The sequence below is a fragment of the Aquila chrysaetos genome, chromosome 5 (genome assembly GCF_900496995.4).
Source record: "Aquila chrysaetos chrysaetos chromosome 5, bAquChr1.4, whole genome shotgun sequence".
In the NCBI taxonomy this organism is placed as follows: domain Eukaryota; kingdom Metazoa; phylum Chordata; class Aves; order Accipitriformes; family Accipitridae; genus Aquila; species Aquila chrysaetos.
In genome coordinates this window covers 25,204,937-25,220,153 of record NC_044008.1, presented here as the reverse complement: position 1 = coordinate 25,220,153, position 15,217 = coordinate 25,204,937, and the positions used below count along the sequence as shown (strand labels likewise).

At 39.3% G+C, this 15,217-nt stretch overlaps 1 protein-coding gene across 22 annotated transcripts in view; it reads right to left on the bottom strand.

Moving 5' to 3' along the window:
• CADPS2 (calcium dependent secretion activator 2) overlaps nucleotides 1–15,217 on the bottom strand; it is a 322,654-nt gene that overhangs the window by 150,769 nt on the left and 156,668 nt on the right. For all 22 annotated transcript variants that reach the window (XM_030014988.2, XM_030014991.2, XM_030014990.2 and 19 more), the window contains exons 7-8: nucleotides 11,178–11,289; nucleotides 474–613 (exon numbers count right to left, since the gene is read on the bottom strand). In XM_030014988.2, coding sequence (XP_029870848.1) covers nucleotides 474–613; nucleotides 11,178–11,289 — 252 coding nt within the window. The remainder of the gene's footprint in view (nucleotides 1–473; nucleotides 614–11,177; nucleotides 11,290–15,217) is intronic.

The following is a 15,217-nucleotide window of genomic DNA, read 5'->3' as shown; positions in this document are numbered from 1 at the left end:
AAATCCTTAAACTGGTATTCGTACATAAATTCCTTTCAAGAGAAATACCGTACCGTGGACAGAGAAACAAAAAGGGGAGACTATGTTGCCAGTACCATCACATTCAGGTATATAAATAATCCTGTTTTAATGGAAAAATATGTTTCTCCTAAATACCAACTTTTTTCCCCCAAAGTGCTATAAATTGTAACATTCAAACCCAGTTTCTAAATGACACTGTAGTCTTAGTTCTGCATTTCAGAGTTAGCTCATCATCTGTCTTTACACATCACTGAACATCTGAAATGAATGTTATTCCTGACTAATCAAAACTTTATGTACCAAATGAGGATATAACACAATGCCATACTATAGAAACTGTTGTACACATTTTATAATGCTTTACAAACTTTATGTTTTTAGCTACATATGTTTAAACACAGGCACAATGGGACAAAATAATAAATACAAACAGCCAGAAAATGGACACTTACCCACAGTGCTTCATGTGAGGTGGTTTATCCATTCTCACCGCCAGTTTAATTTTCAAGTCACTGTCCTGGCTGTTTTTGGGGACTATCATTTTATGCAGATCAGGTGACTTTGGGCTATTGGATGTTGGATACAACACTACCTGCAAGTCATAAAATAAAAACTTTAATGAGCTGATACAAAAATATCTTCTAGTCTTTAATGGAAACTTCTAAGCAATTAAGATTCTTGTTGCATCTCCTCCAATCTGAAAGATGACTAAAAAAGCTTTCATAAATCTAATAAACTAGTTGGCTCAATCTTATTGTAATAGGCAAATTTCCAAAATGAACTCATTCATTTTCTTACAAATAGGACTTTCATATTAAGAGTTAAATAAAATTTCCTCCTCCATTAGTTCATTCTGAATTAACAGTTTTAAACAAAAAGGAAAAGTTGACACTTGCAAATAGTCATGTACAATTAAACAAGAACCTAAACTTTTATATTACTCAGTGCTCTGCTGGAAACATCCTATTGAAATAATTTGCTGTAGCATTATGCAACAGATCGCCCCTCCAGCAGTGATATTGCTTGAGTGAAGAAAACCAAAATATGCTCTTTCTTACCAACTCAATTTTTTTGATCATTAGCATTTATAAAAGCCAATTATAGTAAAAATTGCAGAAATTGAAGATTAATTCCAAAGCACCTTTGCTGCAAATACAGTATAATAAATGTAAGATACTACGTCCCGTTCACATGTGATATGACACAAACCTTTTGTTTAATCTACAGTGGCAGACATATAAAAAAATTAAAAATACACGGAATATTTGATTTTTAAAATATTTATGTAAGTTTCTTGATAGTTTTACTAGCTAACCATTAATCTTAGATTAAAACTAGTCACAAGCAGTTAAATATTTTTTTATTTAGCATCCAGAAAGTTTATCCACTTATAGTCAGTACAATTAAATATGACTACTTCATAAAATCCTTACCCGCAGTCACACATTTAGCAGTTAAATGCTGCTGAAACATAACTTCCTTTCATTCTTATTATAAGCACTACTTTTGAATCCATTTAGACTCTAAAATATTCTAAACATGCTATTTGGGAGACTTTCGTAACATTCAGTGAGTTCAAATTACCATTATTACGAAGCAGCATTTCGAAAGTAACAACATTCTAAAAAGCAGCGTTCTTCACATCTTTTATTTCTTGAAAACCAAAATTAATCATAACATTAACCATCAAGTTAATTTCTTATACATAGTCCTTGTGCCACATATATAAAACACAATGTATTCTCCTCTGTGTTATTAGGAAAGTTAAATTACGGATTTGAGTAAGACTCTCCAAGCAAGCATAAATCTAACAGATAGTACTAAGCCAAAAATATTACAATAGTGTCATTCAGTTCTAATAATCTGAAAGATGATGTAAGCTGAAGACCATCAGCTTCTCATCTCAGTATTTGCAGAAACATGTTCCTGCATCCTGTTAATATCAGGAGCTCTAGCGAAGCAGAGGAATATGATGCATCACCCCTAATCAAGTGTGCAACCTTTATAACACCAGTGGGAGAAATAACCTGTCAGAACTATTGAGTACGCTCAGTACCTTTCAAAGAGATAGGAAAAGAAAAAGTATATTCTCATTTTAAAAAATCAGGAGGCTGCTTTTTTTTTTTTTTTTTTTTTTTTTGCAAATGCATAGCAAACACTATGTATAACAGAGCTTATTCCTTCTTTCCCAAGAAACAAGCTGATTTTCATTTTGAGTAAAAGCCATCCCTTAAAGAAAATTTAAAACCATTACGAGTATGGCAACCTTTGAGTTCTGAAGCATCAAACAGAAAATTATTTTTAGTTTGTTTATCTTTTTAAATGCAAGATCATATAAACAGAATTATTACTCATTCCTTGCATTTAATGACTTGGCATTCACATCAGACTCTAGGTGATGTTACGAATTCCTTTTCTACAGGCTGCAGCAGTTCCTGTTGTCCTGTAACAGCTTATTACAGCTCATGTATCTCAAGTGACATCCTTCTCCTGTCAACTTTTTGAGTTTTTAGAATAGGCAGACAAGTGTTAATTAATTCATAACTTCAGGACTGACAATTCCTTTTCTGAATTTTTAAAGTAGTATTTTGGAGCTTTGTTTTCAAACCTCTCACCATGAATAAGTATCTGGCAGAATACTTAAGTATGCACCGTGTTGCGTTTGTATTACACTTTGTCACGCCTTCCAGTTTTAAACAATGAGAGCTAAAAGAACTTTGTCATCAAACTTTTTATCATTACACACAAACACACGTATACACACACACAAACATTTGACAGGCATTAATTATCTTCACAATAACCTTCATACTAATCTTGTCCTTAAGGGCAATGTTAACCATTGTGCACCATATCATCAGGTGGCAAAAATGTAAGCTCCCATGAAATCACTGAGACCAAAACACTGGGTAAACATTCCTTGATATAAAAAGTAAAAAGTTGCTGAAATTTGCATTAAAAACATTCTCTCCACTATGGCACACTGAAATGCAATGTCATTGCCATTATCCATGGAGAAACTTTCTTGGCTATTGTGTCTCAAGATTTCCTTTCAGCACTGCTTAAAGGATTTCAATCTTCTAGTTGTTCTGTAATCTACTTGACAAAATAAAATGGTATCAACTCATGTGTCTTCTGTGGGGGATATAAAACTCACCTACAGGATACTCTTTCACTATGCCTAAAACTTCTGAAAGTTTCATAAAATTCCTACTACATCATACATTTCTGAATGATTTTTTTAAATTTTATTTTAATATCTCTTATTTTATTGTTCTTATACCTGTGAATATCACCATAGTAGATTATTCAGCAGCAGCACAGAGAACTAGGAGTTGTTAGTCTAGGACTGTGTTTACAGTAAGTAAACTAACAGGTAATCTGCATTAAAAAGTATAATGAACTATTAATGATCAGAACACTACACACCAAACACAGTTGCTGTGCATTGCATTGCTTCAGCTGATATAAGGCAAATTAATAGTATCGGAACAGTGTGGGTTGAGGCAATTCAGTGAATTCAATCATCTCATGATCATTAAAAATACTCCACCATGTGGTCCAACTATATCCAGTATTACATTTCCTCAGAGAACACTGTAACTGAAAAAGTGGCAAGTTCACTTCATGCCTCTCCTCACGTGGATGTAAAATAAACACAGAAATCTTAAATATTTTAGAGCAGCACATTTCTGGATTTGTGCAAGGTGATGTTCTCAAAACACTGTTTCTTAATTGTGAGTGACTGAAAATGTTTCTCTCCTGGTCTTAAAATATGACAGGTTGAAAGATATGAAGCTAATATCATTCAATGACTTAATTAACCATCATTTACCGTGATTCAGTTGTGTATTTAAGTCCTCAGCTGGATCACAATAGAAGAAGTTATTTGAAGTACACCTGAACCAGTCAATCCAGCCAAGCAACTATTAACTCTCCTCTATCTTTGGCACACTGATCATACCTTCTTTTAAAGGTATGAAAGAAAAGTTCAGTTGTCCAACATACTCTGAAAGCCTGAACAAACCAAACTTGTGACAATCTTGCCTTCTCAGAGCAGATAACCAAGCAGGAAGTTCACAGTCAAAAGTGCTATGCAGAAATACCTCCTATCGGTATCTGCATGTTTAGATAAAGCTCTCAAGCTAATCATCCCTGGCCGCAGTTGTCCTGTTGTGAAAAGAAAATGCAGCCTTCAAAAGGGACCAACGAAGCTAAGAGGCAAGCAGACTGGCAAACCATAAACACACTTGAGAAAAATCAAGAGTCAAGATAATGTCTACTTTTTCTTCCATCCCTGTGGCTGAGTTCACTTTCAGCCAACTCAGGTCCTCGCATCCCAGGCGCAATCCCCTCCCCTACTTCCACCCAAACCCGTGATACTCAAGAGTTGAACCCAAGCACTGGAGTTACCCACTCTTTTGACTGAAGTATTTGAAAATTAGGTTTTTACAAGTTGGAGTGGTCTAATACACATTTTGAGATCTCAGACCTTGGACCCCAGACCTTGGTAATCATGGTATTTCTGAGCAGACTATGCTGAGTTTTGGCTCACCGTCATAAGCAAAAAAGATAAAAGTGAAGATGATCTGCAGCAGCTCCTTAGTGCCCTGGCTGAGAGGCAGATGACAACAGAAACAAATCAAGAAAATCCTTATCATGCCTTCAGTACAGCTCACACTACACAACGTTAAAGAAAATAAAGATGCAGCCTGTTACCAGTCTGTTCTTCATAACACAGCCTGTGCCATCTTCAAAAAGCAGACCAAACCCTCAAACTGTCCCCACCCTGGTGTCCCCATCCTGCTTGCTCCTTGCCACCCCAGGGAGCCTCTGCTGCTTCTGGCACCCAGCTTCCTGTCCTTTCTTCAAACTGCATGGTCCCCAACAGGAAAGCCCGAAGATTTTATGAGACAAAAGAAGTTCCCATGCCTGAAGTGCTCTTCCAGAGCACAAATGGTGCTACAGATGATTGCTTTTTGCTGTTGACAAAACCCACACTTTCTATTTATCTTATTCCATACCTAGGATGAAAAATTTGGCCTCAACACTTAAGGTCTGGCTAAGTTACAAGCAATTGAGAACTGAATCTTACATCACATGGCCTTAATCATGAGCAGCACTGCGAGCTCTGCTCAGAATAAACAATACTTGTGTTCATGCAAGAAACCCTGTGATGAACTGGAGAAACCAAGTTCTCTAACTGTTGTGCTCTACCAGAGACACTTCTAACTCAACTTGTGATTATTTAGAACTATGAAAACCAGCAACTGCCTGACACATAAGATCATACGCTCCCTCAGCTGCATCTGTTAAAGCTTTCATCACGCAACAGGACTAATTCATTCTATGGAAGGCTTTTTCTTTCAGGTTTCAAAACGTAGTGATTTGAAAAGATGCCAGTGCAAGCAGAGAGGACAAATTTTATGTTATGAAATAAGCACCCATTATTATTTGGCACATGCAAATTTATGCTGCTGGGCATTGTCTGAGCAAAGATCACAGGAAAATTTCCTGGTTAAATACACTCTGTTTTACTGATTTGAAAATAGCATTATAGACCAAAAATTATTGAAGCTGGTTTGGGATAGGAAATAGATGACTAGTAACAGTGTAAAGACCCTTTAACGTTACGTTGTTTGTGTAACTCTGGCCCTGACCTTACTTAGGGGACACTTACCCATTTTTGATAGAAATGTGTACTGACTCCTCTCCAGTCACCTTCTCCCCTAACTTGAAAGTTTGGAGCTGTTCTGAGTTATGTCAGCCCCTTGCCCAAAGACAGGTTAATGTCAGAAAGTCAGAAGCTGCTGTCAGTGTGACAAGAAGTGAATTTCCCTCAAATGCCCCAGCAGCAGCTTGCCAAGCACAGCACCGCACTCTTGTCCTCTAAGCATTAAGTCATGATGCACTGCTGCCAGGAGGATGAAGCACAAGAAGCTCAAGGGAAGGGACAAGGTTGGAGGTAGAAGTGTGAAAAGGAGATAGCTCTCTTGAAAATAACTCCCTTAGAGAAGTTGTCACCTAGGGAACCGCTAAAGAAAGGGTTAATAAGAGCTTGATCACCAAAGGAGCTTATGAGTATTTTACACAAGCTCCATCATCTCACCTATTGAGCGATCTCTCGCTTTTCAGCTATGATTGTATTACAGCTGAAACACTGAGACAAGGCTTTGGGTAACAGGTGATTAAAAAGAAACAAAAATCAAACAGAAAAACTGAACAGGCGCATGGTGAAAGGGCTATCTAAAATACTGTTGGTGACAAAGGACTGGGAAGACTTTGCAATTTATGCAATCAATAGACCTCTCCTGATGCTGCCAGCTGAACACTTACGTTAATGGATCTTAGCAATTGATAAAACTTGTCTTTAAGTCCTTCCCAAACAGCCTGTCCCCTAAATCTAAGGGAGAGCATGCCTGAATGAAAAATATCTCAAGAATTTCTGACGAGAAGCATTCTCAGAGAAGCTACTAAGAAAGACCCTGTTGGTGTGGAAACAATAACACTCAGCCAGACATAGCAGGGTGCTGACAGGCAGACTGCTCAGGGAGCAAGAGAAAAGGGGGGAGTGGAAGCAACCTCTTATCATTTTCCAAACTTAAAAAGAAGACAGAAAAAGTCAGACCTGCGAAACCTCAGTCATTTCAAAACATGATGGAGAAACACATTCCCCAGGGTGGCAGGCTTTAAATTAATATATTCACAGCACGAAATTGTCTCTGCTCAGTGGCCCTTTGAACACAGTACAGAAGATAACCAACATGCCCCGTGCAGTCAGCATTCAGAAACTAGGCAATCATGCCAGTATGGGTACCTAGCCAGTAGAGCTACTTTATAATGTCTTTAAATCACACCCAGAGTAACAGCACCAATAAAAAAACCTGTAACTGCACAGCTAATTATTGCTGGCTGCAGCTGACTGTGACAAGCAGGTTGTGAGACAATAGTTCCCTTTTGATTGAATAGTCAGAGCGACAAGGCTGAAATATTCTTATATTCAAAAAGTATCAGCAATCAAACACCACCTGCTGTTCTCACATTGTATTCACATGTGTGCTAAGCAAGCACAATGGCTGTCACTTTGAATTACTAGGTTTGAACATCTTCATACACAAAGTACTGAAAAAGGAAAAGTGGTGTCAGATTCCTGAGTTTCAGAAATCATCAGGCTGATTTTTCAGAAGTATTTACTCCAAACTCTGATGGCTTCTTCATGCTTCCTCAGTTGTTGCATGTACAAATGGCAAACATCAATTCTGCCTTCTGTACGCACATACAAAAATTATTGAAGCGGCCAGATGAGTGTCAGTCACATAAAAATTGTGCCACACATTTCACAGATATTTGAATAAAGTAAGTTCTTAACCTTTCCTCATTAGAAGAAACTTAGCTTCAAAGATGCAGCCTGCTTCACTTTCTAGAAGTTAAATTCAGTGGCTCACTGTATATGGAGGTCCACATAACCACAGACACAGAAGCTCAGGTTCTGCATAACCCAAATCCAAATAACATCCTTTTCCTTCCAGCGCAGCACACATCTCCATTTTTTCTTTCAGTAGAAAAACTGATTTGGTCCAACTGTCATCCAGTTTGTGTAGAACAGAAAAAAAAGGTTAAGATTTGATTTTTGTTTGAAAACACTTAAAGTGGTCAGCAGGCAGCCCAAAGACTATCCCCCAGCAAGCAAAATCTTCTCTCAGCATTCACAACTGGATTTATTTTGGCTTTTTTAGAGGAAGAGAGCAATGTCAGACAAGCGACATAGTAAATACTACTTCCTGTCAGTTAAGCATATCTTAAATGCCTTGAAGGGAGAAGATGTAAAGTACAGACAACAACCCTTCTGTTGCTTGGTGCTCACCTGGTGACTTCTGCAGCAGAGGCTGAGCAGCCCCCAGACTCTGCTTCCCAACAGGGAGTATATAAAGCTCTAAGTATGGTCTACCCTCTCTACTGAAAGCACGAGCCCGCATCCCTTCTGCTCCACCATGAACTAGTTACTTCTGGAATCAGCAGTGTCTTCTCCTGAAACTGAGGAGCTGTAGTGCTGTCGTACTTAGATCAGGGCCTACATCTTAAGTCCATAAGTGTGAGAGACTGCCATGCACTGATGGGGTCAATGGAAAAGCCTTCTCCTCTGTAGCTCTGGGGAAACCTTTGCTGGCTCCACATTTCACACCTTAGATCTGTTTTCATAAAAAGCCGATCCCTTGGTGGCAGAAGAAACCCTTTGGTATGTGATGGAAGTTCAAAATTCAAATCATGTAGCTTGATGCTGCCTTCTAATTATAGATTAAACAGAACAAAACCTTCACAATAGCCGCAGGGTATGGGAAATGCAAACTTCAATAATGTAGAAAAGTGGTATCAGGTCAAGACAAATGCTTTGAAGAAAGTACTTGACAGATGAGAATTAATGTCCACAGCAAGCCTACCTCAGAAGGGGCAGGTTTGAGTTGAATTTTTAAGTACAGAAAAAATACCAGTAGAAGTATTTTTAGGCCTTCTCAGAGCATAACAAACCTAGCTGAATCAGCTGCTCTCCTGCAAGTCACTGCAGCGTACTGACCAGGCATAAAGTTGCCAAACTTTATTAGAATTAAACTTATCCAGTGGGATCCTGCATCTTTTCAAAGGCTACCTGAATTTCAATCTCTCAAACCTGAAAACGAAGACATTGACAACACAACAAGCCTTTGAAAGCTAAATGTATCCCATGAGCATACACAGTGCCTTAAAATTATTTTGTAAAGATTCTGTCGAATATTCTCCCAATCTCCCCTGAAGCTTGCAACTACCACTCTCAAATACTCTGGTTAAACCAGAGAGGTAAGTTGGCAGATTCCCCCTTCTCCTGAGTTAAGCATTTACCACCACCAGCTGGAAGGTGTCTGTCAGCAACCCTGCGTGTTGCCAGACCTGGGAGGCACAGCACAGACCAGACGCCCAAACAGGCTGATGCACAACCAACATGCCCTTTTTCATGTTCTTTTCCACTGCTAAGGACCATGTGCTGTACATAAGGTCACTGTGGGAGGTTTATCTTTTACTGACTTAGCTTTTACAGAAGGTATTTTTTGGGCAAGGAGGGGAGCTGGACATTTTTGGTAAATCAGGAATGGATTATAAAATGTAAAATCAGTACCCAAGCATCTCTCAGGTACTTCTGTTTGCTGTGACCAATCTCAGCACAAGCTTTAACACAAGGAGAAAAAAGGTGATGGCCTTTGTCCTTTGTGACAAGGCGGGGGGAAAGCCAGCAAAAAGCCATGATTTTAATAGCCTAATTCTGGTACAAACTGCCAAACCTCAGAGCATCTGATAAGAGCATGCAGACTCTCTGCTGAAGAACAACAGGAGAGCAAGAATCAGCAACAGAAACAGAAGATTGCTCTTTCCTCTCTCACCTTTTATATATTGCTTTGTCTCTGGGAAAGCTGGGTCAAACTCCATCCAACAACAGGCCAGTGAGCTCAGCCCTAGCCCCTCTCAACTACCTATTTTTATTTTCTCTCTCTCCTCTCACCACTCCCAACCAACAAAGGAAAGTTATTACCTTCTTTAAACTGGCTTGGCCAGCTGACAAATACAGACGTGTCAGAAGGCAGGCAGGAGTGGGAAGGGAGAGGAGGCAGGAAAAAAACACAAAACAAACCATCTGGGGCCACAGGATACAGTTAAGGCAAAAGCTATATTCAGTATTTTACATTTGAAATGTTTCCATTCTTTAAAATAATTTAAAAATCTTTTTAACCTTCTGTCCTAGAAACTCAGACAAGCTGCAGCATCAGAAAGCAGACCTAGCTTATACCTGAACTTTGGCTAGTTAAGGTTCCAGAGCAAGAGGATCCTGTTGACACTTGTAATTCTTAGCCTCTTTATTCCGTTACATGTTTCTTTTCTTCTCTGACTCCTTGGCAATGACTATGCTGGCTACAGTTCACAGTAGCCAGCGTAGTCACTGTCTCTTCTCCACTGTCTTGCACCTTTGCATTGACTTCCCTTTTGCTTCTTTGAAAGGACTGAGCAAGCAGGGACAGAGAAGAAACTTCTCTGTGTTTAATAGCACTATGCAGTTCCTCTGAGTCCACCCTTTCAGTCTCTCTTTTTGTTGTTTTCAATCCAGATATTGCTGACTCCGGCCTGCTCAGCTGCACCCCTGTGGCTCCTCTGTATCTGCCACGACAGCTGCCTGGCTCCCGCCAGTGTGTTACCCCTACTGGAAACCTTCCCCACGCAGCTCCCACCTTCACCTCAGCCATCCTTGACTAAGTCACCTTGGAGGCCTCCTAGAAGGATGTGAGAGGACACAAAGAAATAGTAATACTGGGGATACAGTCGGGACCTTAACAAGTGACCCAATGCGTGGGAGAATCTGTCTTTGTGCAGCCGCCTGCACTTGGAGGACGCAAAGTGCGGAAGAGCCCTGCTCTTCTCAACAAGCTGTCCTTGCTTGAATGAGAAACAGCCATGACTCTGAATGCAGAACTCAGCATTAAAACGTGAGCTCTCCTCCACGCGGTACATGTCAGAGGGGAGAATTTCAATAGGAGATGGGGGATGGGAGGGCAAGAGGTGCAGACCCCCTCTGCCTCATTCACACTACCCTCTTCTTTCTATGATACATTGCACTCTCTAAGCCCTGATTTTGGCCTCAGAAGGATAAATGATCCTATCAAGATAGGGAAAACGTGAAAAGGGAAGGGAAGCTCATATTGAGAACTCTTATTTTAGTCTGACATATCTCCATCACTCCTCCCCCCCCACCTTCTACCACTTAAGTGCTTCCTTCCCTTTCCCTAATCACTTGCTATGTTTATTACACACCAAGTCTTCTGTCTCTCCTCTTCACTCCTAATTTGAATAGCTACAAGCATTGGTAGGTCACCTAAGAATTAAAAAAAGTTTTAAACTTGACAAAGAGAACTGTCATGGATCCCTGATGGAAGTTTCTGAAAGGTAATCCAAGTGAACAGATCATGTTTTGAACACTGGGAAAAGTCACCCTTAAAAGAAGAGCATGGTTTGGTACAGGTGCAGCGGCGCAGGTGCTGTACTGAATACCTTATACCTTTTTATGGCATGTTTTATCAATACTCGCATTTCTATGCATCATTTCTCACATACTTCTTGTTTCTACACATAATACTCACTCTTCCCAGTTCTTTATCTTCAAGTGCCAGCACCCCAGTGCTTTCTGTAAAGAGTTTTACTTTGACAACAGGCCGAGGGTGCGTAGTGGTGAAATCCCCTTGAGTTCCCCATCTGCAATAAATAAAAGAACAGAATTTAACTGGGGCAGAGGACAGGCCTGAGAGTGATAGGACTGTAATATTTTGTACAGAGTATTTATTAATACACTCCTAGAACATAATTTCCAGACTTTTGGGGGAGAGAGGGCAGGGGAGAGATGGGAGGTACATTTTTATACATCCGAGACTAAATATCTACATGGGAAAATTGGCTTTTATCTGTAGTAAGACAAATCAGGGTTTTTCTGTATGATTTCTGTCATAAAAAAATCAATCATAAATTTGTTAATGGCAAAACCCAAAGAACTGCAATTATATCCTTGTAGGGCAAAACAGAACCAAGCAAGAAAGCAAATAAAAAGATTTTTTTTTCTATTAAATGTATTATGTTCACTATCTTGTGCATACAAGTCAAATTAATTCAGCAAAGAAATTTGTCTCAATTCTAAAAAAAATAATTATATATTTAGCTTTAGGTGACCAAATTATGCAGAAAGTAAAGAGACTTCACCAGAGAAAACCTTATGTTTTATGAGATGTTACAACTTAGTGTAAGCATGCAGGAAAAAAGTAAACACAAATGTAAAATATGGAAAAAAAAAAGTTATTTATCAGAGTGACTATAGCTCTGCAAGATAATTACCACCACAAGGCTTCATACTTTTAGAGAAGCTAAATTAGGCAGCCAAAATTCAGTCGTTAATCTTTTATCTCAGTTAAGACACTTGGTTTGTCAGCTTTTCCCCCCCCCACCCCGTGTGCCAGTGGTACAAAAAAAGGAGTTACATTAATTAGATTGCAACTTCCTCCGTCAAGCAATTCCATTTTCCTAAACAACTGCATGGTACTCATTGCATTGACAATACTGATTCTGATTACGCTACTAGGCATAAACAAAATGCAAGAAGTCAGCGCAGCTCCAGTTTCTCTTCATTTTTTCCACTGCTTGAGATACTATGATTAGCAGAAACTAAAGAAATAAGGAAAACAGGTGACCTTAAGAGTACGCTCTATAAAAGGATGTGTGACACAAGCTAAAATCTTAAGAGGGCCTCATTTACAAAAAGCCTATTTTCATTTTATGTTCAAGAATAATTTACATGGACTCTCCATTGTTGGAAAATGAACATACAGTAGTAATCCTCCAGCAAAGGGATCTAATAGGTAAAAGAAAATCCTTCAGCTAACATTAAGTTACAGACTTCAAGACAAAGTCTATAAAGTAATATGCAACCAAGACCAAAAAGTTTTAAGACAGCAGTGGTTCTGTATAAACCAGTCCTACAGGTGGCTGAACACATGCCAGACTACAAAAGTGAGGTTCACTGAAAATTAGCCGCATTACATTCTGTCTTCTTTGCTTTGTCTGGATTAGATAGATGCTGTCTCCCTCTGTCTGGGGTGGACATAGCCTTAGCCTCAGCAAAAGGGGTAATCGAAACAGGGACTCTGACAAAAAATTACCTTCCTGAGAGGGAGAAAACCTGTTTTTGTGAGCTGATGACAGATACTGCAGTTGCAGGGCAAGACAACGCCTAGCACTGCTGCTCTTCCCAGCAGCGGTCCCAGGGGTAGGTTTTGCCACAATACAGAAATGAGATTTCCAAGGTGAAAGCATCTTCATAAAAGATGAGATAGCTGTATCCTCAGTCTCTCCCACTAGATCCCACTATTCAGGAACAATGCTGCCTTGCAATCACAAACACAACCTACGCGCTTTGTTAGCTGCACTCTCTCTTGGGCACCAGGATATATTTGTCCCTGAGCTTCCAGAAGCCTTGAACTGGGCGTGGCGCAATGGATAGGACCACACAAATGATCAAGAGAAACACCTATTAAAATAACAAAACAAAAGCCTCTGTACAAAGATCTAGTGCCAGCATTAACTCACAAACAGAAGAAAAGAAATCCGAAGTCACACTGGCTAAAGGGAAGAGACCCACCCTGTCCAACAAAGAGAACGTCACCAGTGGTGGCTCAGCTTCTGCAAGCTGAGCAGCAGGTGTGTGCTACAGCATGTGCTGGGGTCTGGGCATCCCAGCATCTGGTTCCAGGACCTCCCCAGAAAGCGATGCAGCTGTCGCTGGAGACACATACCCAGGCTCCATTTCTGCAGGACACAGCAAGGAGGGACGGGGCACACACGAGCCTTGCCGAGGGAGCCTGGCAGAATTTGCTGCTTCTCTAATTTAGATGCATGAAAGACTGATGTGGATGGGACTAACAAGGGGTCATCCACCTGTTGTTGGCACTCATGTAGTACTAGAAATCATCTTTAACATCAGATCTGATCACTAGCCTTGACTGACATCTTTCTCCCACCCCTTGTTCCATCTGCAGCAGTAAGTGAAAATCCTGGGCTAAAAAGCAATGGTCTGAATCAATTCCTAAAGCTTAATGCTCATGGTGGAAACATTCTACGTGTTCATCTTCACACTCCTGGCTGATCAGGACTTCAGTTAACTCTCATAGCCTCTTAAGACCATGTCTTTGGAGTGAATTATCTGGTAGAACAGATGGTCACAGACTTTACTGTCTAGACTTCAACATCACTCCTCATGAAAGAGCACATGAGGAATCACGTTCTGTTAGAAAAGGCAAATCCAAGATTGTATTCTTTAGCATTATGCTTACTTGCAGGCATCTGATATTCCTCCCAGCTGACAATATCACAGCAAACTACACGAGGCTCATCGCTTATCTTCCTTTTCATTCCTTGTTGATTACTGGAACACAAGTCCTGTTTTTTTGGAGGTTTGTGTTGTTGCAGAGGTATCACTTCATACCATTGGAAATCAGAAGCTGGGAGAAAGCAGCCAAAATAGCAGCAGTATCGCATTCATTTTAGTTTGCTTCTTCCAAGAATGAACATGGGTATGAGACCCAATAATCCAGACAGAAATTGAGTTTATCTATATGCCGAACATTTAAAAGCACATTATTATTTTATTATGTACGCTATTAATGCGTCAGGCATTAACTGAAGCAGAAGCCAGAAATTACAGAGTAACCAAAACGTGTAATATTCAACTCCCAGCTGTAGGCTAACCCATACGAATGTTACTGCTAATAACAATTCACAATTGTTATTTTTCTATTTTGTCAGTACAAAATGAAGTGTAGTAATAAGAATGGCCTTACTGTCTGTATTTTGCACTATCAGCACCCACTAATAAACTTTTGTCGTCTTAAAAATAAAATTCTGAGCTGTAAAGATTGTGTCATGAATATAAGAAGATACCAGGCACTCAACATTTATTAAGGGTGATCAAAAACAAGGGATAGACTGAGTAAAGCATGCAGGTGTACACAAGCTAGTCTATTTTGAAATACACTTTACTATTCTGAAATCAAATTATATTTGTGCTCAAGATCTGACAGCTGTCAACTTTTTTTTTTTTTTCCTGGCTATTTCTTTTATGACACCTGGTCAGACTCCATTCAAGAAATTAATTATTTGTTTATTCTTCCTGTTCATGAATAATACTTCATTCTAACCAAATTCCATTGAAATGGGTATTATTGCAGCTTCTATATGAGAGGATAAAAAAAGATATCAGATTTTCAGTGTACAGATCATCTTAAAACTACCTATAATGTAATCACAAACAGTAACTTTGGAGAAGCTACTGTTCCATCATCATCTGTGACTAAGAACTCTGCAAGTCAATTGGATCAATCCTATATATATCATGCCAAGATCATAAATCTAGCCTTCCTAGCCAATAAATATGAATTTACTGAATCAGTTGTTATTTCCACTGGAAAACTGTCAACTTTCTCCATGCTTTTGGCTTTTATTCTGTAACTATATGTCTGTTCAAGGACCTGTTAAGTTTAACGGTGAAAAATAGGTTAGGAGGATACCTAGTAATTCATGGAATCAATACACAAACAGTAATTATGATGATGCAAATCTTGATCACTACTACTGTAATTTC